This window comes from Argopecten irradians, chromosome 13 (assembly GCF_041381155.1).
Source record: "Argopecten irradians isolate NY chromosome 13, Ai_NY, whole genome shotgun sequence".
Classification (NCBI taxonomy): Eukaryota; Metazoa; Mollusca; class Bivalvia; order Pectinida; family Pectinidae; genus Argopecten; species Argopecten irradians.
Genome location: NC_091146.1, coordinates 14,787,417 through 14,813,167, shown reverse-complemented (window position 1 = coordinate 14,813,167; position 25,751 = coordinate 14,787,417). Strand labels below are relative to the sequence as shown.

The 25,751-nt window shown below is 35.8% G+C and overlaps 1 protein-coding gene across 1 annotated transcript in view; it reads left to right on the top strand.

Annotated features, from left to right (window-relative positions):
* The window catches only part of LOC138306493 (protogenin B-like), a 56,250-nt gene continuing 30,499 nt past the window's right edge, over positions 1 to 25,751 (top strand). Inside the window, exons 1-2 of the mRNA XM_069246959.1 lie at positions 1 to 359; positions 19,959 to 20,291. Coding sequence (XP_069103060.1) covers positions 293 to 359; positions 19,959 to 20,291 — 400 coding nt within the window. The 5' untranslated portion in view covers positions 1 to 292. The remainder of the gene's footprint in view (positions 360 to 19,958; positions 20,292 to 25,751) is intronic.

Below are 25,751 nucleotides of genomic sequence, written 5' to 3'. Positions count from 1 at the left end.
GATAATTTAAAAGTGGCGCATGCTCAATACAAAAGAAGTCGACAATGATAACAAAAAAATATTCTCTTTCTTCTGCCTCCAGATTCAGTGATTTTGACGGGGTGGTTGTGTAACAAGATGACCATCGAGGTTCTGTAGATATCAGACCGAGCGCCATGCCCGCGCGCTCGAACGATCAGCCACAGTTTACGAGAAGTAACACGGTTCAGAGAGCACATTCATTCTAAGCGAAACACTAATATATTTGGACTGGAATCGTTTACTCTGGATATTTCCTCATGTTTCTTCATATATGGCGTCCCCACTTTTATATATTGTCACTTTGTGTTCGTTAATACTGCCGGATCATCCCGTCAGAGGTAAGTCATTTTGTTTCTCCCGTTGGCTTGGTACGAACATGACCTGTGCTACAAAAACAACATGTCGGTCGAGAGGCGAACGGGCTAACCTTTTGTGTTCTGGCTGTTGACCATTGCCTTTCATTCACCATCTGACAACCATTTTACCATTCTGATACCATTTTACTGTCAAAACCTATACCAATATGGTATTTTAACATGTAGAACTCGGCGTTCGGAGTTTGTTTTGGTTTTTTATCCTGCTTGTAGGACCCTTGTATTGTACTCACGGAGGCGAAAAAAAAGGGAGCAATTTTGTAGGTTAACTCGGGATGTTGATGTATTTGTTTTGATCGCGATCATTACTAGATGTTATATTGGTATTTATTGAATACGATAACAACATCAGAATGAAATGTTAAACATTCTGGTGTGTATATTTTAGCTTGAAATCTCGAGTCGTGTACACGTGTGTTAACCCCGAGAACATCGACCCTTCCTGTCATTACAAAGCAGGCCAGGAGGGAAATTGACCAAACACTTCCGAGTTTATCATCATCACAAACGAATTTAATATGAATAAAGACTGTTTGATCGTGGATTACAAAGTTTAGAAGCAGATTTATGTACACGGCCGGTAGAATCTGTTTGTGCTATTGTGTTTTGTCGAGTAAAATGTTTCTGGGTCAGCTCCGTTCGGGCAAGGTTAGTAGCGACGAGTACCCTCGTTTGACCCGCTTACGACTGGAAGCCATTTTGGAAAAAAAACTGAAAATCGCCATTAGATCGTGTTGTTGTGTAACGCATTAAGATATCGCTATGTTATACAATTTTCGTGTTGTGTTTGTCGGGTTTGGAATGAAATGTAATGTATGCGTGTAGTTAGAAGGGGCAAAGATTGTTGTTAAAGCTTAGATAATTCTATTACTTAGCCGAATTGATTCAGCATACCAGGTCATGTATACAGTATATATATATATATAATATTGACTAAAGTTATACTTTCAAACATTTTGTGGCAGATGGTCTCCTGTAGCACATTTTGGTGGTAATTGAGGAATTTGTAGGAACATAGTGTAAATATATTGATTTTTTTTGTGGAAGATGTCTATTTTTAGCTTAGAAAACACAGATTCCCTGGTTGTGGAAAAGGAGTGTGGAAAAAATCAATTTTATCTGTTATACTCGCAGTAACAAGCAAAGATGAACATAACCGCTTTTCTTGTTTCTCTGGCGTTGAATGCTCCTTCTGTCAATGACACAAAGACAGTTGCTGTTTTGTGTTTGCAGAGAATTATGTCACGGTTATTAATTTCTTGCTGATGATGAAATGCATTCAGTTAAGTTAGAATACACATTCAAAAGACAGTAATATTGTTACCCTATTTATTTGCATCAAATAAAAACATGAGGATGTTAGATTTAATGTATCTATCTATGATTAACATATTGATAGTTTATAAATATATAATCTCATTTTAATATCACTCGAGGAGAATAAATCATTGTTTATTTGACATGGTGAAATAGCCATTTTATTGCTAAAATTTTGAATTCCTTTTGGATATCAAATATCGTATAATTGATGAGGGAAATCCAGGACAATTATAATTATTGCATATATATATTGTGTGTGTGTGTTACAACTAATCAGGAGAGGTACAAATGAAGTGGTCAAATTAAACCTTGGATATATATACATACTAGCCAAATGTTTTATCAATAAGTTACCGATATTAAGTTAAAGATTATTGACCCAGTCCAATTTTGTTGCCCTCCCCCCACCTCTGGAAGACACACAAGACACTCGTTATTTAGATGGTCACCAATTTTGAAACAGGATATGAAGAGGATCTCAGAAGACCAGCCTGGGATGCTTTGGCAATTTACGCTGCATGATCACCAATTGTTTACCCAGTTCAATCCTGTTTCATATGAAAGCGACCCCCCCCCCCTCAGCCTTCCCATGAAAAACATTTAATTGCATTTGAGAGTCCATATGATCTTAATGACCATTTTAGACCTTGTGAAAGTGTTTAAATTATCAGATGATCTTTATACTGAGGTAGCTGTTAATAGGATGTTAATTAATCAATCAATCAATCAAACAAACAAACAAACAAACCCCCTCCACCTTTCCATAAACCCACCAAAGAACCCCATTCCATTCTATTGTATTCAAACTTTCTGTACCCTAATTATAAATACGACATACAGACTTGCAAAATATCCTTTTTGTTGGAATGTCCATATCAACCCAACAAGCTCACCCCCACCCCTTCAAGTCAATTTTCAAAACCGTATCTTTGCAAAACCATTTTATATTAAACCTTGTCCATTCACCTGCATTTACCCCAACCCTATCCCACCCTATGCAAGACCCCTGATACTTGATCAACCTTGCCCATTCACCTGCCCTTACCCCAACCCTACCCCACCCTATACAAGAACCCTGATGCTTGACCAACCTTGCCCATTCAACCAGCCTGTACCCCAATTCAACCCTATCCCACCCTATACAACACCCCAAATGCTTGATCAACCTTGATCCAATCCTATACCCCAACCCTTCCCCCACCCTATACAACACCCCAAATGCTTGATCAACCTTGATCCAATCCTATACCCGAACACTAACCCCTCACTACAACACCTCTAACATTGAATCAACCTAATACCTTGCCCTCATTTACCTAACTCCTAAATCTAACAGAGAGTGTCTATGATAACCTGACATATTACCACAAGCCTACCACCTCTAGAGTGCAAGTTCGAATCAAATGAGGGGCAGTCGCTCAGTAATGACTGCTGGTCACTGGTTTATCTCGAGGTACCCCCGGCTTTCCTCAACCTCTAAAACCGTGCACTGTCTTAGAAAATGATCCATACTGTTATAGGCCAAACTAAACAGATAAACAAACAAGCAGAATCTAATAAATAAATTGTTTTGGACAATGGTGGTATATGTTAATTTGAACATCTACGAAGTCTTCCACAAGTTGGGAAGGACGGGGCCAGAGGAGGCATGATCCATGGTACTCACGGGAAGGAGGTAGAAGCTGAAGGATTACAACAATTTGCGTTTAATGTTTTAAAGCGAGTCCAGAACACTTATTTTGAAAGTTTGATGAGACCTTTTACAAAGAATTGAAGAGGGTCCTCAAATTTCTGTAGAGTCCCACAAGATAATTATGAGTCCATGGGCCAGGACTCCTTAAGGCGAGATCTGTGAATCTTTGAGGATTCACTTGCAAATACTCAAACATAAATTTGATTGTTCCCTTGTTGTCAGTATAAGGTGGCCTGAAGGGATGAGATTGTTCTCTGTCTTTGGGTGTATGCTTCAGTAGGATAGCACTGTAAAAAGTTCCACGGTAATACAACAGTCATAACACCAACATACTGCAGTCTCCCAAAACATGCACACACTTCACAAACAACAAGAGAGATAAAGAATTCAGTGCAATAATATTTAACCTTTCTATATCTTCTTTAATCTTCATATAACAATACTTGACGATAATTTAAAAAAGGTGTAAGACTGTTTTGTCAGGATAAATATCACAAATAAGGTATTCCATCTTTGCATATTACAGAGCTACCTTCCTTGTATGTAGGTATTCATCGTGACGTCATTCTTATTTTGAGTGCAATTCACATCATTTTCCCTAAAAAGTATGACATTACATTCACAAAGATATTCTGTATTTGCATGTTACAGAGTTATGTGCCCTTACTGGTAGGTATTGATTGTGAAGTCATGTATTTGCAAGCGAAAAGTCATACTTTTTTGAGAAAACGACGTGAATTGCGCTCACAAAATAATGACGTCACAATGGATACCTACCCGCAAGGGAGCTAACTCTGTATTATGCAAAGGCAGAATAGTGTTATGATCAATATCTACCTGCTATGGCAGATAACTTTGTAATATTTAAATACGAAATTGTACTTATTTTGTAATATGCAAATACGAAATTGTACTTAAAATGATATATGTAGATCATCATATATTTTATTTAAAAATGTACATAAATTGAACATCTGTTGACACAGTTCTAAGGGTATTGACCTGTATTTAAGTTTGCCGGGGTTACATAATTTACACGTGCTCCATTATCATTATACCCTCATAACCTCAACAAAATAAACATCTATTCCTTATATTTACAGTTTTTCAAGTAAATGAATATTATTTTTTCCCAGCGGCAGTTGCATATTTTTTTACTAAAATACCCATATTTTTATCTCTCCCGTCATTGTCAACGAATTTGATTGAACAGCTGATTGGAATCGAGTCATTTCCCGCCAAAAGTGGGGTCATGACCCCACGTTGCTACGCCGTCGACTATTCACGTAACATTAGAATCACTGATAATGATAATACTAGAAAGTATGGTTATTGAGTCCATATCAGTGCAAACTGTAAATATTGTTGTATTGTAGAGCTGATTATTTGTGTATGTTTTTATTAAAATAGGGAAAATTTGTTTTGTTAATGAGCATCACATCTGGGTTAAGTCAAAATATGAATACTTTTGTTCAATATTTGTTTAAAAAGGTGATGGAGGGGGAACCCTGGGAATACGTCACAAGTTTCATGGTGAACATTTCTGTAAATGACCTTGAACGCAATGGCTGAGTTGTTAAGATGTCTCGACATATTACCACAAACCTTTCACCTCTGGGTTGCAGGTTTGAATCCTGTGTTGGGCAGTGCTCAATGCTTGAAACAGAGGGTGGCAATGGGAAAGAGCAAAATCTAGTGATCAGACAAAGGTTTAAACCTAAGACCTCTGAATACAAGCTGGATGCTCTAATGAAGGAGCTACCGGATCATCCATGATCAACCCAGTTCGATCCCATTACATAGTTGCATCTCTGCTTTGGTAAACTGTTTCAATAGAAGAAATACTTAGGTAAACTGAAACCAGTTAAATAGTTCGAGTAAAATGTAGTCTTTTATCTGTAACTCCTATATTTATTGTCGGTATGTGGGGGGATAAGTTCTAATGAAAACTCTTCTCCTGTATGTCTCTAGTAACAGTGCTCATGTCATGAACACAAGTAAATACTCGGCAAACTTCCTCTACAGAAGAAGTGCCAGTTTTAATTTGAGTCAAATCTAGATCTCTTCTCTTGTAAATTGATATTTTTCTGCTGAGAAATATCTACTCCTGGTAAACTGTATGCTCTGCTGTATAAACAATTCATTGCAAGCATGCTACTGTACCTATGGTATGTGAGGGGTATAAATAATATCTACTCCTGTAAACTGTATCTCTGCTGTATACAAGTACCTATGATGTGAGGGGTATAAATAATATCTACTCCTGTAAACTGTATCTCTGCTGTATACAAGTACCTATGATGTGAGGGGTATAAATAATCTCTACTTCTGTAAACTGTATCTCTGCTGTATAAAAGTACCTATCAACTGAGGGGTATAAATAATCTCTACTTCTGTAAACTGTATCTCTGCTGTATACAAAAGTACCTATGATGTGAGGGGTATAAATAATCTCTACTCCTGTAAACTGTATCTCTGCTGTATACAAGTACCTATGATGTGAGGGGGTATAAATAATCTCTACTCCTGTAAACTGTATCTCTGCTGTATACAAGTATATATGATGTGAGGGGTATAAATAATCTCTACTCCTGTAAACTGTATCTCTGCTGTATACAAGTACCTATGATGTGAAGGGTATAAATAATCTCTACTCCTGTAAACTGTATCTCTGCTGTATACAAGTACCTATGATGTGAGGGGTATAAATAATCTCTACTCCTGTAAACTGTATCTCTGCTGTATACAAGTACCTATGATGTGAGGGGTATAAATAATCTCTACTCCTGTAAACTGTATCTCTGCTGTATACAAGTACCTATGATGTGAGGGGTATAAATAATCTCTACTCCTGTAAACTGTATCTCTGCTGTATACAAGTACCTATGATGTGAGGGGTATAAATAATCTCTACTCCTGTAAACTGTATCTCTGCTGTATACAAGTACCTATCAACTGAGGGGTATAAATAATCTCTACTTCTGTAAACTGTATCTCTGCTGTATACAAGTACCTATCAACTGAGGGGTATAAATAATCTCTACTTCTGTAAACTGTATCTCTGCTGTATACAAGTACCTATGATGTGAGGGGTATAAATAATCTCTACTCCTGTAAACTGTATCTCTGCTGTATACAAGTACCTATGATGTGAAGGGTATAAATAATCTCTACTCCTGTAAACTGTATCTCTACTTCTGTAAACTGTATCTCTGCTGTATACAAGTACCTATCAACTGAGGGGTATAAATAATCTCTACTCCTGTAAACTGTATCTCTGCTGTATACAAGTACCTATGATGTGAGGGGTATAAATAATCTCTACTCCTGTAAACTGTATCTCTGCTGTATACAAGTACCTATGATGTGAGGGGTATAAATAATCTCTACTCCTGTAAACCATATCTCTGCTATAGAAGTTCCTATAATGTGAGGAGGTATTGAACATTCTCTGCTCAAGTAAAATACATCTCGGTAGCAGCAGTGCCTAAGGAGTGTTGAATAGGTAAACAAGTTGGGCTGAGGCCTTTGTGAGCTGTTGTGTTATCTAGAAATTCAATTCCAAGCTAGGTCATGATGACCATGTGACCTAACTCAGGACAGGTGAGATTTTATAGGTACACAGCTGTCGGCTTGTTAGCTTTACCACAGAACATAGAAATAAAAAAATTATGATATATCAATAAAATCTTTTTGATGTCGCTTTACAACCTGTTTGTTGGAGGATAATGATAGCTGTTATTATGTTATGAATACATTTTAGTTTGATACCTATCAGGAAATCTGATTTATATATCGTTCATGTAGGATTGCAATAGTAACTGTGAATGTACTGTATTGATATCTTGGGCTTGGTACATACAAGTATGTACACATTTAATTTTAGAATTTCAGATAAATATTGATTCTAAATTGTTGTTATAAGCCTAGGTATTTTTATTGGTGCATATTTATGGTTATATTCCCAAGCTCATCATTTTCACTGAACTAAAGAAATTTTGTTTTGAAATTTGTCATTGAATTTTTTATGGCTTAAATTTTTTTTCATCAATACATTTGTCAGCTATTTGGCAAAGTCTAGAACAATGGTTTCAAAATGTGGAAAGTCTTATTTAAAGAAAATAAATTATATCAGAACCATCATGGGATAATGCAAAACTTACGAGTCCAGAATAAACGTCATCAAAAATCGGTTGTTTTGCTTTTAAGTGGATATAGTTATTTTTATCAAACAACAGACCAAAGTTTAGTGATGAAGAAAAGCTTTCAGTGAAAAAATAAAGAAAACACTCCAACAACACATAGCAATAATATTGGTGCTTTTACTATGGTTTTCATGCTTGACTAAATTGAGACCTCCATCTATATATATATATATATATAGATAGTCATGAGATATTGACACGCTCTTTTAGGCAGTTTACAGGCACTAAATGTAAGTTGCTGGTTTGCTTCGTAATACTCTGGTTTTAATCTGCCTTCTCAATCTGTTACATCCTCATGAATGAATTCCAAATCAGACTTAATAATACGTGTTGGTTCTTGAAGGGGACGATTACCAGCATGACGGCTAGTGTTGAAAGGTCCTGGGTTTGAGCCCTGGTCTGGCCATGCTTTTTTCTGCTACTATAAATAATAAATAGGACATGAACGTACCCAGAGACCAAATTCAAGAAAATCATCAGAATAAAGCTCAGGAGTCCTACCTTTAGGATAATTTCCATGTATAGATGCACAGACGCTACAATGACAGGGTATATTGTGTTATTATTTAGATTTTGTACATACATAGCAACCTATGTGGCAGTTGTGTGATAAGGTTCATTACAAATGTATTGTTACTTATACCTGCACTTTGAAAATCAGTAGGTACAGTAAATGTTATTCGTTATGTACTGTATAGGAATTTTTTATGTAAAATATTGTTATATCCGATATCCACCCTGAACAGCCATTCTTTGAAAATCGGTAGTTATGTAAATTACAAATGGTAACTCAATGATTCAGGTTCGGTCTAGATTTTAGCCATTTTGCCAGTACTCTTCTAAAATGTCCTAGTTTTTGAAAATCCTCAATCATTCCAATTCTATCCCTTACAAATTTTGTGAAAAAAACACCAAAATGTCGTAAAGATTTTGAAGTCAATCTGAAACTGCAACTAATCCTTTTCCTAAAACCCATCTGAACTCATGCCAGTGGATTGATAAGTAATTTGACCTACTCAGAAACGAGTACCCCAGGTGAGCCCTATATTGATATAGATTAATTAAGGTTGGGGCATCATTGAAGTTGTTAGCTGGCGTATTGATTATGGACTCAATGTAGGAATTAATCTGTCAAATTGATCAATATATTCCTCCATTGGTCATTCTGTTGCTATATATAGCACACTGACCATACTCCCATCAGAGTTGTTAGATGCTTGCCTGTATTTACATATGACCCACTTTGCATAGGTACTATACTGCGCAGTAGAGTTTTCATCAATACGCTCTGATCAATGTATGATTTTCATTATAGAAATGCGGCAAGTTTCCCCTCAGCTTAACCTGCCTATTAACACAACCCAGGGGACAAAGAAAATAATGTCTTAATAGCAATGTAGTCTTTAAACACGGGTAAAATTTGGTTGAAATTGACCATTTTGGACCCAGAGAAACATGTTCTTTATACAGTAGGTGGTCGCTAAGACAGATTTGACTGTATAAAAGACAGATTTGACTGTATTCATATTAATCTTGGATAATGATTTAAATGAAATCAATTCTTTATTTTAGTACGAGTTAAAAAAAATAAATCTAAAACTGTTTTAAATGAGCAGGATAAAAAAAATAAAACATAACCTGGTGATTATGGTGTGCTAAAAGTATTTCTGTGAAGTTTCAACGATAATAGCATAAAAGCTTTAACAATTTGCCAGTCGTTATGCAAATGAAATAATTACTTCAGAAAAAAAATCATAGAAGGGAAAACAAATTATAAAAGTTTAAAAAAAAATCAAACTAATGATTTAATGTTAATGTAGTTATTCTTCATTCGCATTTTACAGAGTTACCTGCGCTTGTGGGTAGGTATTGATTATTGGTAAATTTTTGCTAGGATTACCAAAATAAAGTCCAATCCTGAACATGTTTAATTCGGTGTAGGAATGGTGTTGTACCTATCATTAATTTAAAAGAACTAAATATTTCAGAAGGCAAAAAATAATCAATAATCATAATCTTAGAAAAGACATTGACAAAAGAAAAAGAAAAAAAAAAACATAAAAAAAAGCTTAGTAATTAACCGATATTTCAAAGTAAAATATATATAAAAAATAAACACAATTGATATTTTTTTCACCATTCTTCATGCAAAAAAACAAATTCTGCTTCTAATTAAATTTTATGAAAATGACAAAACCATATTTCAGTCGAGAATATTATATGAATAATTTAGCAAAAAGAAACCCTCCTTGAGGCCCCTTGACTCTCTTTTGTGGGTTTTACAAGAACATGAAGGTAAATGCCTAATGTGAGGATAGTGGGATTACTTTTGGCTGCTGATGAGGCGCCACACGGGGTAATCATCCATCTGTGTCAGTATTAGTGAGATAGTTCTGATGACTCATCGTCAATATCAGTGTTTTAATTACTTCAAAGACGATTCTGTCATCATCAGCGATAGTATTGGGGTTTCCGTAGTAACAATAAAGGTTGGGTCAGAATAGCTATAATGTAATATGTGTGTTGTAAACCTATAGTCCTCAAGTGGACCTTGTTAACATGGTATAAAGGCTGTAATTCGGTATAAAGACTATAATTCAGGCAGGAACATAGGTTTTGTTACCAAACAATTACATCAAAAATAAAATGGAATATTTTTACTCAGACTTTTATCACTTTAAAGAATAAAAAATAAATATGTTACCTGATAAACTGTTCATAAATATATCTATGTTTTATAACATTGGTTTAAAAAAAGCAATTATAGGAGGATGGGCACAGAAAGAAAAACTGAATTCATCCTCAAAAAGAAACTAAAGAATTCATTTTATATTGTGTTTCAAAATATTTTCTGTCAATTACATTAAATTGAAATATTGATCAATTAATTAAATTTGTCCACTGACATTGTAAGAATAAGACGGATGATTACATTAAATCATATTTATTGTTTGGCTGTGGAAATTGTGGTTAATGGTGTTCGATTGAGTGGTATATATTACCTCAAGCCCTCAACTTTTGGGTCACAAAGTTGAATACAATGTTTGTATATAGATATTCCACTCCCTGTTGGTGCCCCCTATTTGCATTGGGATATTCTACTCCCTGTTGGTGCCCCATTATTGACATGTTGAGAGGGGAATGACTGGTCAAGTCCTTCAAGGTCAGGCCTATGTTGAGGTCAAGACTTGTTTTGCTAGATGATCATTGATCAACAGAACATGCATATTGGTTGTCACTAAGTAAACACAGTGGTCAGTCAGTGTGGCTTACCATCAGGTAGTCATAGTCACTGGGTGGTTATCAAGGTGTATTGGTCATTAGAGGTATGGACAATGCTCATTACCCATCATATACAACAAACCAATTAACACTGTTAGGGACCAAAGTAAATGATGTTTATTGCTTAAAATTGATATTATACCTACATTCATTTACATAAGCATATGAAAGAAAAAATATTTATGATTTAACGTACATAAATAAATTGACTTTAAAAAATGCATTTATGTAAGGACCTTTTGCACCCCAATTGATTTTATATGGTAATTGGGCATTAACACATCCACCCCTGAAAATCCCAAATGAACTATTCCAGACCAAGATTTGGGAGAATCTAAATGTGTCTAGAGGGGTGAATGATTTTACTAGCTACGTAGGACAAACATAGTGATTTGGATAATTTGGTGACATTTTGGTCTTAACTTTTAATGTCCAGGATCAGTTAAGGATGAGTTAAGGTTAGAAGGAGAGGAAATCCAGAGTTCCCGGAGGAAAGGCATTGACAAGCGGCTTACCACTCTGCTACTACAGCCCTCCCCCCCGCACATAGCTTTCTTTAATTAGCAATAAGATGGATTTGTATGAGAAATCCTAGTGAGGTGTAAAAATGGGGTAAATATGATCTCCTCAGTAAATGTGATCCATAACTTTGTATGCGATTTCTGCTACTATAAAATTTAAACCTGGAACAAGATCAAAGATGAGTCCTTTTACTTAATTTCAATGAATCCCATTGACAAAATTTTACGAGAAACATTAAAATTACCAAAGGAAGCTTTAAACTGTACCTGAACAAATTTTTAAATAAATATTTAATTAGAGAAAATAACTATATGAAAAGGTATGAAGATCAGTGGTAAAGCTATCTTAGTTAGAAATCATTAAAAGGCCATGGAAATTAGGTCTGATAATCTGATACTGAGTAATATTGTTTTGATAAACCAACACATATAATGAGATAGTTAATTATCTATACATGTACAGTGTGTGTGTGTGTAAGTAGGACTGTCAAATCTGTTTATAATGCTAATTTTATTCCTCTACGCTTCTTTCTGTTTTAATGATAGGTACTGCTTAAATGTTTCCAGATTTTTTTATCTGCATTGATTAGGAAAAAAAGGGTCCTAAATCGCACTTCAGAATAATATTTGATTAATACAAGGTAGTCTTATTAAAATGTACTTTGTTGGTTTTCAGAATTTTGCAAAGAATGACAAAGAAATTACAAAAATTAATAAAGAGATAATTAAATAAATAAATGTAAGTTTAATTTTCAAATATCAATCTGTGAATATATATGGGGCAAACAATTAAACGTTCAGAAAAACATGCTAACTAGTTACCCTTATAGGGTATTTAAATGAACTTTAGCAAGTTATGTAGGATTATAATGTTGAACTGAGGCTACGACCTTTCGACCTATATAGGTCAGAGGTCATTGTGTTGATGGAGGTATTTGTGGTATGCATAGGTAAAACTTTGTGAATGACTAGCGGTATATATTCGCCTGCTTTTATAAGACTATATATATACACACACACACCTTGTGGAGGACAACTCTTGTCGTTGTCATGTATATATATACACACACACCTTGTGGAGGACAACTCTTGCCGTTGTCAATCGACTTTTACTCATCTGAGCTGGTAAAAGACAATTTTAGTCGTAAGGATGACTCGTAACGACTATTCACGTTCCCCTGTGAAAGGTATATTGATCTAAACCGAGCACTACTAAACTTCCTTTCCCCGTTTATTCTGCTATTTATAGACCAGAAGTCCAGAGCGAAGCTGAAACGGAATCAGGTCATGTCTTTGTCCCTTGTTGACAGTGTATACAGCATGGTTGCTCTTCAAACCGCATTGGAGCTATTATAAGCGCTCATGTCCCTATAAGCATCCCTTCTTCTTTTTAAAGAGGCCTCAATTTCAATTCCTTGAATCAAATGACAACTGTGTAGTTCTTCTTAATGTATTTGAGCCAATAAAAGCCCTTGTCCATATAAACGCCCCTCCTTTTTAAGAGGCCTAAATTTCAATTCCTTGAATCAAATGACAAGTGTGTAGTTCTTCTTACCACATTCTACCCTTTTGGTTCTATTAAGCACCCCTTCATTTTTTCTCCCCTTGAATATGGCAAGTCCTTCAAGGGCGCAACACACACAGCATGTACAATTGGCTGCCTTTAAATGACACGGGCTGTTAATAGGATGTTAGTCTTATTAACCACTAATACTCGAGCTCGGTATATAAAGTATACGGTTGTGATACATAGTCTAATTAACCACTAATACTCGGTATATAAAGTATACGGTTGTGATACATAGTCTAATTAACCACTAATACTCGGTATATAAAGTATACGGTTGTGATACATAGTCTAATTAACCACTAATACTCGGTATATAAAGTATACGGTTGTGATACATAGTCTAATTAACCACTAATACTCGGTATATAAAGTATACGGTTGTGATACATAGTCTAATTAACCACTAATACTCGGTATATAAAGTATACGGTTGTGATACATAGTCTAATTAACCACTAATACTCGGTATATAAAGTATACGGTTGTGATACATAGTCTAATTAACCACTAATACTGGGTATATAAAGTATACGGTTGTGATACATAGTCTAATTAACCACTAATACTTGATATATAAAGTATACGGTTGTGATACATAGTCTAATTAACCACTAATACTCGGTATATAAAGTATACGGTTGTGATACATAGTCTAATTAACCACTAATACTCAGTATATAGAGTATACGGTTGTGATACATAGTCTAATTAACCACTAATACTCGGTATATAAAGTATACTGTTGTGATACATAGTCTAATTAACCACTAATACTCGGTACATAAAGTATACGGTTGTGATACATAGTCTAATTAACCACTAATACTCGGTATATAAAGTATACGGTTGTGATACATAGTCTAATTAACCACTAATACTCGGTACATAAAGTATACGGTTGTGATACATAGTCTAATTAACCACTAATACTGGGTATATAAAGTATACGGTTGTGATACATAGTCTAATTAACCACTAATACTCGGTATATAAAGTATACGGTTGTGATACATAGTCTAATTAACCACTAATACTGGGTATATAAAGTATACGGTTGTGATACATAGTCTAATTAACCACTAATACTCGGTATATAAAGTATACGGTTGTGATACATAGTCTAATTAACCACTAATACTCGGTATATAAAGTATACGGTTGTGATACATAGTCTAATTAACCACTAATACTCGGTATATAAAGTATACGGTTGTGATACATAGTCTAATGAACCACTAATACTCGGTATATAAAGTATACGGTTGTGATACATAGTCTAATTAACCACTAATACTCTGTATATAAAGTATACGGTTGTGATACATAGTCTAATTAACCACTAATACTCTGTATATAAGGTATACGGTTGTGATACATAGTCTAATTAACCACTAATACTCGGTACATAAAGTATACGGTTGTGATACATAGTCTAATTAACCACTAATACTCGGTATATAAAGTATACGGTTGTGATACATAGTCTAATTAACCACTAATACTCGGTACATAAAGTATACGGTTGTGATACATAGTCTAATTAACCACTAATACTTGATATATAAAGTATACGGTTGTGATACATAGTCTAATTAACCACTAATACTCGGTATATAGAGTATACGGTTGTGATACATAGTCTAATTAACCACTAATACTCGGTATATAAAGTATACGGTTGTGATACATAGTCTAATTAACCACTAATACTCGGTATATAAAGTATACGGTTGTGATACATAGTCTAATTAACCACTAATACTCGGTATATTAAGTATACTGTTGTGATACATAGTCTAATTAACCACTAATACTCTGTATATAAAGTATACGGTTGTGATACATAGTCTAATTAACCACTAATACTCGGTATATAAAGTATACGGTTGTGATACATAGTCTAATTAACCACTAATACTCGGTATATAAAGTATACGGTTGTGATACATAGTCTAATTAACCACTAATACTCGGTATATAAAGTATACGGTTGTGATACATAGTCTAATTAACCACTAATACTCGGTACATAAAGTATACGGTTGTGATACATAGTCTAATTAACCACTAATACTCGGTACATAAAGTATACGGTTGTGATACATAGTCTAATTAACCACTAATACTCGGTACATAAAGTATATGGTTGTGATACATAGTCTAATTAACCACTAATACTCGGTACATAAAGTATACGGTTGTGATACATAGTCTAATTAACCACTAATACTGGATATATAAAGTATACGGTTGTGATACATAGTCTAATTAACCACTAATACTCGGTATATAAAGTATACGGTTGTGATACATAGTCTAATTAACCACTAATACTCGGTATATAAAGTATACGGTTGTGATACATAGTCTAATTAACCACTAATACTCGGTATATAAAGTATACGGTTGTGATACATAGTCTAATTAACCACTAATACTCGGTATATAAAGTATACGGTTGTGATACATAGTCTAATTAACCACTAATACTCGGTATATAAAGTATACGGTTGTGATACATAGTCTAATTAACCACTAATACTCGGTATATAAAGTATATGGTTGTGATACATAGTCTAATTAACCACTTATACTCGGTATATAAAGTATACGGTTGTGATACATAAAAGCTTGATAAAGCTATGTAAGGGGACAGCAATTTTTACAACATTTTCCAGATCTGTTAAAAATACGGTAAAACCTGTCTTAGTCGACTACCTCTGTATTAAGACCACTTTCATAGTCTCCCGCATGACCAATCATATTTTGTCCGGTGTATAATGACCACTAATTTAAAGCTTAATCCATTGAACTGGTTTGGGGTGGAAAAGGTGTGTAGGAAATAAATGTTTCTGATTTTCTTGCTTCTGTAACAGAAGAGGAGAAAATGTAGCGGCCAGACTGGGATTCGAACCAGAGACCCTCCTTACACTAGCTGAGCTACCTGCTCACCAATGATCAACCCAGTCCAATCCCGCTACACTCCTCCCTCCTTTCTCAAAGTCTTCGCCATAAAGACATAATAGACCCTTTCATGTAGAAGGACAGTGAAAATACACATACCTGTCGTGTGTGCTGACCAGGAATCAAGCCCCGGTCTACAGTGAAAATACACATTCCTGTCGTGTGTGCTGACCAGGAATCGAACTCTGGTCTATAGTGAAAATACACATTCCTGTCGTGTGTGCTGACCAGGAATCAAGCCCCGGTCTACAGTGAAAATACACATTCCTGTCGTGTGTGCTGACCAGGAATCAAGCCCCGGTCTACAGTGAAAATACACATTCCTGTCGTGTGTGCTGACCAGGAATCAAGCCCCGGTCTACAGTGAAAATACACATACCTGTCGTGTGTGCTGACCAGGAATCAAGCCCCGGTCTACAGTGAAAATACACATTCCTGTCGTGTGTGCTGACCAGGAATCAAGCCCAATGTCTACAGTGAAAATACACATTCCTGTCGTGTGCGCTGACCAGGAATCAAGCCCCGGTATACAGTGAAAATACACATTCCTGTTGTGTGTGCTGACCAGGAATCAAGCCCCGGTCTACAGTGAAAATACACATTCCTGTCGTGTGTGCTGACCAGGAATCAAGCCCCGGTCTACAGTGAAAATACACATACCTGTCGTGTGTGCTGACCAGGAATCAAGCCCCGTCTACAGTGAAAATACACATTCCTGTTGTGTGTGCTGACCAGGAATCAAGCCCCGGTCTACAGTGAAAATACACATTCCTGTCGTGTGCGCTGACCAGGAATCGAACCCGGGTCTACAGTGAAAATACACATACCTGTCGTGTGTGCTGACCAGGAATCAAGCCCGGTCTACAGTGAAAATACACATACCTGTCGTGTGTGCTGACCAGGAATCAAGCCCGGTCTACAGTGAAAATACACATTCCTGTCGTGTGCGCTGACCAGGAATCAAGCCCCGGTCTACAGTGAAAATACACATTCCTGTCGTGTGTGCTGACCAGGAATCGAACTCTGGTCTACAGTGAAAATACACATACCTGTCGTGTGTGCTGACCAGGAATCAAGCCCGGTCTACAGTGAAAATACACATTCCTGTCGTGTGTGCTGACCAGGAATCAAGCCCCGGTCTACAGTGAAAATACACATTCCTGTCGTGTGTGCTGACCAGGAATCAAGCCCGGTCTACAGTGAAAATACACATTCCTGTCGTGTGTGCTGACCAGGAATCAAGCCCTGGTCTACAGTGAAAATACACATTCCTGTCGTGTGTGCTGACCAGGAATCAAGCCGTGGTCTACAGTGAAAATACACATACCTGTCGTGTGTGCTGACCAGGAATCAAGCCCCGGTCTACAGTGAAAATACACATTCCTGTCGTGTGTGCTGACCAGGAATCAAGCCCCGGTCTACAGTGAAAATACACATACCTGTCGTGTGTGCTGACCAGGAATCAAGCCCCGGTCTACAGTGAAAATACACATACCGTTTGTGTGTGCTGACCAGGAATCAAGCCCCGGTCTACAGTGAAAATACACATACCTGTCGTGTGTGCTGACCGGGAATCAAGCCCCGGTCTACAGTGAAAATACACATTCCTGTCGTGTGTGCTGACCAGGAATCAAGCCCCGGTCTACAGTGAAAATACACATTCCTGTCGTGTGTGCTGACCAGGAATCAAGCCCCGGTCTACAGTGAAAATACACATTCCTGTCGTGTGTGCTGACCAGGAATCAAGCCCCGGTCTACAGTGAAAATACACATTCCTGTCGTGTGTGCTGACCAGGAATCAAGCCCCGGTCTACAGTGAAAATACACATACCTGTCGTGTGTGCTGACCAGGAATCAAGCCCGGTCTACAGTGAAAATACACATACCGTTTGTGTGTGCTGACCAGGAATCAAGCCCCGGTCTACAGTGAAAATACACATACCTGTCGTGTGTGCTGACCGGGAATCAAGCCCCGGTCTACAGTGAAAATACACATTCCTGTCGTGTGTGCTGACCAGGAATCAAGCCCCGGTCTACAGTGAAAATACACATTCCTGTCGTGTGTGCTGACCAGGAATCAAGCCCCGGTCTACAGTGAAAATACACATTCCTGTCGTGTGTGCTGACCAGGAATCAAGCCCCGGTCTACAGTGAAAATACACATTCCTGTCGTGTGTGCTGACCAGGAATCAAGCCCTGGTCTACAGTGAAAATACACATTCCTGTCGTGTGTGCTGACCAGGAATCAAGCCCAATGTCTACAGTGAAAATACACATTCCTGTCGTGTGTGCTGACCAGGAATCAAGCCCCGGTCTACAGTGAAAATACACATTCCTGTCGTGTGCGCTGACCAGGAATCGAACCCGGGTCTACAGTGTTAAAAACTATGGCCCTTCTGGCTGACCCAAAGAAGCAATTGTACGGTCAGCTGACAGAGACTGTATACATATTTAACACTATGTACAAACCACACAGACCCGCTCCTTTTACATTTCACAGCTTCCTGTGAATAATATCTGTGATACTTATTTAGTTAGCTCAAACCTTATGAAAACAATTTTCATCAACACATTTGTTGAAATATTAGATTTCATATGAATAAAAAATGTTGGCATTGATTACAGATGTGCTTAATTTTATTTATATATATATATATATAAAAGTGATGAAACAGAGTTTTATCAGGTTTTGTCATTGATAAGACTCTGTTTAGAAATAAAGCAAAAATGACAATTTTACTAGAATTGCCTCCCTGGAAGTCATCTCTTAATAAAGAAGATTGATATTGAGGATTGTACTAAGAAATTCGGACAGGATATATAGATTTACGTTGTGTGTAAAATACAGCCCCTGGGTGGAATTATTCTGTTTATCTGTGACCAAACTATCAGGTGTTTATATCCCTCGTGTTCATTTACTCATACACCCTTAAAGACTCATTTGGAATCTCTCAGAACTAAAGCCGGAACAGTTCATTATAAAATTTCAGGGGTGAGTGGGTTAATTGTTGGCCGAGGTGACCCGATTCAAGCCATCATGGACTGCACTACCTTGTGTATGTGGCTTTCTGAATTGTAAACATAGAAATAGTATTGATCGGTGTTTGATCCTTTACACAAAGCCAGTGAATGTGTTGTACAATGTAGGGCCACGATGGGAATGCGGACAAGGATTACAGCGCTATAAACTCGGGGTTTAATCGAGTGCCATACCTTCAGGGCAAGATTACACTCAAATTTACCATTCCTGGGCTGGTATTTACATTAAAATAAAATCATATTTGTTGCTGTTTATAGATGTTTATAGAATAAATAACTACATTGTACTTATTATAAATATCAAAACTGAAGATGAAAAGAAAATATTTCAATATCCATTTAATGTTCATAGAATAAAAAAAGTACATTGGACATATCATAATTTTCAAAACAGAAAATAAAATAGATTTAATACCCCCCCAATGCATTAATTAAATTACAAGGTATGGAATTCAAATTACACCACATTAAAAAGAAAGCAAAAACAACCAAATATGGTAAGGAAAGAAGATCGAAACAACGCCAAGAAAAATTAATTAAAAACTTGAGAAGAAAACGTAAAATAACAGAAAAGGAAATAAGAGAAAAAATGAGCTTCATTTGATCTTGTGATTGATTGCATGTTAACCCTTTCACCACTGTAGGCCATAATGGACTCATCCAGATCAATGGATGGTAGAGTCTACTGAAGTTACAAAGGGGTAAAAGAGTTAAGTCTAATTAACCAATTTACTAACTTCTGTTGACATTAAAAGGACACTAATAAATGTACATGTATGGGCCTAAGACTGTAGTCACTACTGATGGCCAGGGTCACTCGGACCTTGACCTCACAGTCAGAGGTCAAATAAGTTTATAACTCTCGTTGTAATGTTTTGTCTATTATAGTTGATATAGAAATGTTTTGTTTTACAGTTGTTTTTAATCAGACATGTGTTTAAGTGTTCCTTTTTTATTTTGTCATTCTAGGGATAGAAGTGGGTTTGCCCATAGATACAGGAATTAAGTTGCTGAATCGACTAGATAGCCAGCATGTGATTGCGCAAAAGAACTGGAAGTTACTGCTCAACTGTTCAGTGAGCAGCGACCCACGATATGGCACACCCCAAATAACCTGGTTGAAAAACGGGGTCCCCCTCACCCTCGACAACCGGATAACTAAGGACATCAATGGCTCCCTTTCCTTCCGGAAGGTGGTCAACAAGAGAAAGAGAAATATCACGGACGAAGGCGTATATGACTGTCTCGCTTCCAACTCTCAAGGAACAGTGTTGGCTCGCCGGGTCAAACTGGAAATCAGTGGTAAGAAATTAAAATATATACATTAAACTAACTCATTTACCCCTGAAGTTAAAAAAAAATGGACTGTGCTTATTGAACTAGAAGAGTCCAAATGCGTCTTCAGGGGTGAAAGAGTTAAAAATAACATTAATCTGAAACGTTGAAAGTAACTCATTCACCCCTAGAATTCAAAAGTGGACTGTTCTTATCCTTGAACTGGAAGTTTCAAATGTGCACATGTCTTCAGGGATGAATTAGTTAAATCTGATTCACACAGTCAAACCTAAGGTTTCATCTGATTATTCTGTATTTGCACAAAACAGAGTTATCTGCCCTTAATATCCCACTAGAGGTCATGTTCTGGTGACCTTTATACTCTCTGTACAAGAGTTCAAATGCATATTCTCTATATGAGGATCAGATTTACATATTGATTGAAAACATAACCCTGTCTCTACATTGTTCTGCAAACAACAAAATAAATTTTGCATTAGGGGCAAAATGACAACGTACTCAAAAAAAAAAAGACACTACAAGCTCTGAAGGCTATATTTTGTCTTTTGAAAATATCCCTTCAATATTCTTTAGGCAGCAATTTGATTGGACCAGAATGTGACCAGAATATGCTGTAAGATCCCATAGGAATGTAGTAATAACCAGGATCTGTCTTGAATGTGCATTTTCCAGCTTTACATATAACAGAGTTAGCTCCCTTGTGGATAGATATCCATTGTGACGTCATTATTAGTGAGCCCAATTAGAGTTGTTTACTCCTAAAAGTATGACGTTAACACTCGCAAACACATATGTCTCAATCAATACAAGGACAGATAACTCTGCAATATGCAAATTAACACAAAATATTAAATATTAGAAGTGACCAATCACTTGGGCTATACATGCAGGTACAGGATAATAAACAGCCTGATCTGTGTCCATAAGACATTGTTCAATATGTATGGTAATGAATTGAAAAACTTTTGAAAATTGAATCTTAAAAATTGGGGTGTAAATTTTGTGGTGTTCTTCTTATTTGGTTCATTTGAATTGAATGAAATTAACTCACTCAAGTTGACTTAAATCACATAAGTTGAGCTTGTCTCTGATGGAGTCAAGCACCCACTTGACCGATCGCGAGGAAAGGAAGGAAAAACTTAAATAACCAGAAAAATATGGAAACCTACTTGACCGAGGAAAGGATGGAAAAAACACTATAAGAAATGGCATAATGATTGAATAGATCTAAAAATCTGAGATAAACGTTCAGATGTATATTAGAAAGAACATGTTACAGTAATTTAAAAGATGTTTTGACAAAGGTAACTGTTTATTTTACAAACATTTAATTGTAAAATTGAGAGAAAAAACCCACTTTAGGTGGATTTTATGCTTTTCAAAAGAATCACAAGTTTGAATTCATTAGCATTTGAAGAAAGTTGTATAATTTGATACAATGACATGTTTAGGACTGAAGAATTTGAGACTGAATTGAAAAATCAACAGCAAAGCTTATGGAATGGAATGTAAAAATTCAGCTCTAGAAGAAAGGTTAGAGAGGAAACAATGCAAAAATGTACAATTTGAATCCGAACTTACAGAAGAAATGTTCCGGCGTCAGAGAGAAAGCACAGAAAATTGTTCAGTATCTCCAAGAAAATAGGTTTTAGTGCTAAATCATTAGACAGAAAGTGGTGAAAAATGTACAATTTGAATCTGAACTTCATGAAAAAAGGATTTGGTGCTATAGAGAGTTATTTAGTGTGTTGAGAATAGGTCAGCAGCTGTAGCTCCACTCTGTATGTATATACACAAACAGTAGCCATGTTGTCAAAGTGCTTGACCTTAACTTTGTAGGTCAAACACCACAAGCTGTTCAGGGGAGTGGAGAACTAATGGTTTTATCACTCAGGGGCTCCAGATGGGGGCACTCAGGCTATGGACAGTGGAATACAGGGGCACCATGAAGGGGTTTTATAATAGTGGGACATAGGAATTGAGTGGCACTTTTAAGGGTGTTACATAGCTGATGGATTGTAGAAGGAGAAAAGATAAAGGATTCTTACTATAAAGGGACAGAGGATGATAAAGGATTCTTAGATAAAGAAACAGAGGACCACTGACAAACATTTGGTTAAATAATGAGGAAATGAAAATGGAATCAAGGGAAAGTATAAAGTAAAGGGGGCAGGTCTCAGGTCAATGGAGGTAAAATAAAGGGGCCCATTAAAGGGGTTAGTACAGCCAATGGATGGTAGAAAGAATGAATAAAATCGGGCTTATAGCCAATAGTTAGTAAAAAGCGTTCATATGTAGCTTTGGGGGAGGTTAATCAATGGGCACCATTAAAGATGCTCCACCGCTGACAAATGGTGTTTTTTTCACTATCAAAAACAGGAGCAGACGACTTAGTAATTTTCTTCAGTTACAAAAGTTACTTAATTTACACCATTACCACTATAGAGAAGTTTGAGCTTCTAATTTTACTTTAAAATAAAAATTCAAAAAATGATTAATTGTATCCCCTAAAGATTCCGTGGCACTGTATCCTATATGGAATGAAGTGATGATTGCGCATGCACCAAAGGCAAAATAAATTATTGTATATTATTTTTATGTTAATTAGGCATATATATATACACGATTAAACACAAATTATTGTTCAAAAGATGAATATCATTTATGCTCTGTCGAAGGTGGAGCATCTTTAAGGGGTCATATAGTCAATTGATAATAAAATGAAGGGACATTATAAAGGGGTCTCAAAGCCAATGGTTATAGTCAGCTGAAAATAGTGCTTATTGTTTATGGCTGTGAACAAAATGATAAAATAACTGAGGTAGCATAAATAAGAGGACTTTGTACAAAGTGTTGACCTTGACCCTTATAGATTTTCATTAACTTAGTAATTGCAGTCATAGACAGAAACAAATTTTGAAAACCAAAAACAATTTGATTAGATATAAAAAAAATTACGGTATCTTGTCACGGAAGTCCCTATGATTGTTGTGAAAACACCTTAAGGAAATTTCAAAATATATTAACCAATTCCAATCCTATAATTTGATACTTAACTAAGATATTTATTTAAAATTTGTGTATGTTTTGCCTTTTTATATACTTATGACATTCAGAGAGATAATGTTGCAAATGAAAAATGCTTCACATATCACTATTAATTTTGTTGACTGAATGAGTTAACATGTCAGCTTGTTTTTTTTTTCAGAACTTTAAAAGCTCTATTGTTAATAAATCAGTAGATTGTATTTTCCATCTTATCGACTCTATTATTGGAGTCTGAACCATGACAGAAGTTAGAGCGACCCAACCCGTTGTTCATTTGATACGCCTTTGATGAATTATCCGCCCTTGTAAGCAAAGGTCCCGCTATCAACGAACAAAACTATAAACTAGACTGTCACAATGTGTATGATTACTCATAAAAAATAGCGACACCTCCTAAATTGCTCCGGAGATAAGAGTAACAAAAGGGGGGTAACTCTGATCCAGGAATACTATTGTGTGTACAACAACATTTAAAGGGCACAGGTAGAATTGTCATTGTTTTCGACAGGCTAGGTAAAAAAAAACATGATCAGCTGTTAGCCTACATATCCTTTACCTTACCTAAGTGTGTTTACTTTATTCTGCTGAAGTTGTTAGTTATGCATGACTGGACAGGCTAAAACTAACCACGCTTGAATACACTCTAGATACTTAAGTCCAACTCCGGTGAGTTTTTGTGTAGGTACTATAGTAGGGCCGTCCGTTAGTGGTGTAAACACATCTGTAGTTCACAATGTCGGAGATATTCCCATCACATCTAGGACATGAAGATCTTAATTGACATCACTGAAAAATCAGCTCTTAGTTAAGGAAATTGTACAAGTTAGAAAGTTTAATTTGTACTTAGTTCATCTCTCAAATGAAAATTGTTAAGTTAGAGAGTTTGTTTTGTACTTGGCTCTGAACCAGGTAATAGTTCATGTTGTTAACTGGAACTCTGGCTTTTTCACCACTGTCTGAACCTGGCGTGTCCACAAATGACTGGATAGGAAACTACTTTTAGATTTCTATATTAATGATAATTTTGTATTTCTTGTGCTTATTCAGAAAATTGAAAAAAAAATGAAAATTTATATAAAAGTCATTTTAAAATCTTTGGTATACAATGCTGACTGTTCTCTGATCAAAGCCATGGTTTTCATTTTCTGAATCTAAGATCATTAAAATTATGATACACATTGTCTGCTTAACAATTTTTAATCATGAAAATATTCTGAACTGTAAAACAAACATGATTTGTAAAAACTAATCCTGAATGAAATGACACCAATTTCTACATAATATAACCACTGTACATGTTGTAAAATTAAAATTGAATAATATAATTAGAATGATTAATCATTCACCCTGACTACACATTTGGACTCTACTAGTACAAAGACAAGAACAGACCATTATTGATTTCCAGGGGTAAATGGGTTAAAGCACTGTTTATCTGTGCTATTCTAAATACCTTCTCATCATGATTAGTTTGGTATTGGATATCATTACAGGCCTAATGGGCCTCTTGTTGCTATTAGAAGATCGCGACAGATTACAGATATCTATCATTACAGGCCTAATGGGCCTCTTGTTGCTTCTAGAAGATCTCGAATTACAGATAACTCTCTGTATTCACTGATTGACATATATATATAAATAATAAAGATCTTTACCAAATAGAGAGACTTATCTCTGCAACCTTTAACAGGTATTTGTAGACTTTTTGATCTGACTATGATCAAGTTCTGTCTCAGGTTTTTCATGGCTGAACAGCTTCATGGCTTTGTCACCAAAATTTAAATTCATTATCTTGGATTGATATGTAAAGAGATCTTCAAGTACATATAAAAAATCAACAAAAAAAAATATATCTCAAAAGGAAAAAAAAAGTAAGCAAAAAAATTGAGGCAAAGGTGGTAGTATACATTTTTATGGGTCAAAATATGGAATATGGAATTATAACAATTTTGCGATATGGATAGAAATAAGGTTGTATATTATTCTACTATTTCTCTTGTATTTTCTGAGGGTCAAATTTCTATATCCATTTTATATAAACAGTATTCTCTGAAAATTAAAATATCAACCTCTCAAAAATAATTGGCTGTAAGAAAATTAATGTAAATGTACGCGGATATGTATGATACTATGATACTACAGAGGAAGAGAATACTTTGTCATCAAAAGACAAAGGATATGTAGGCAATAGGGTGGGTGGGTGGGTGGGTGGGGGTGGGGTTGAAAAATATTGAAGAAAGTTTATGATAGTTAAGTTTGAAAGTTGTATCAGAGGTTGGATTTTCACATCAGTTAACCACAACAAAAGGTCCATTCATATTGTCAGAATGATTTGAAAAAATTATTAGACTAGATTTAAAAAGCATATATATATTTGGTATAAGTTTCAAAATAAGTTAAGATATAAAGCTTGTGCGA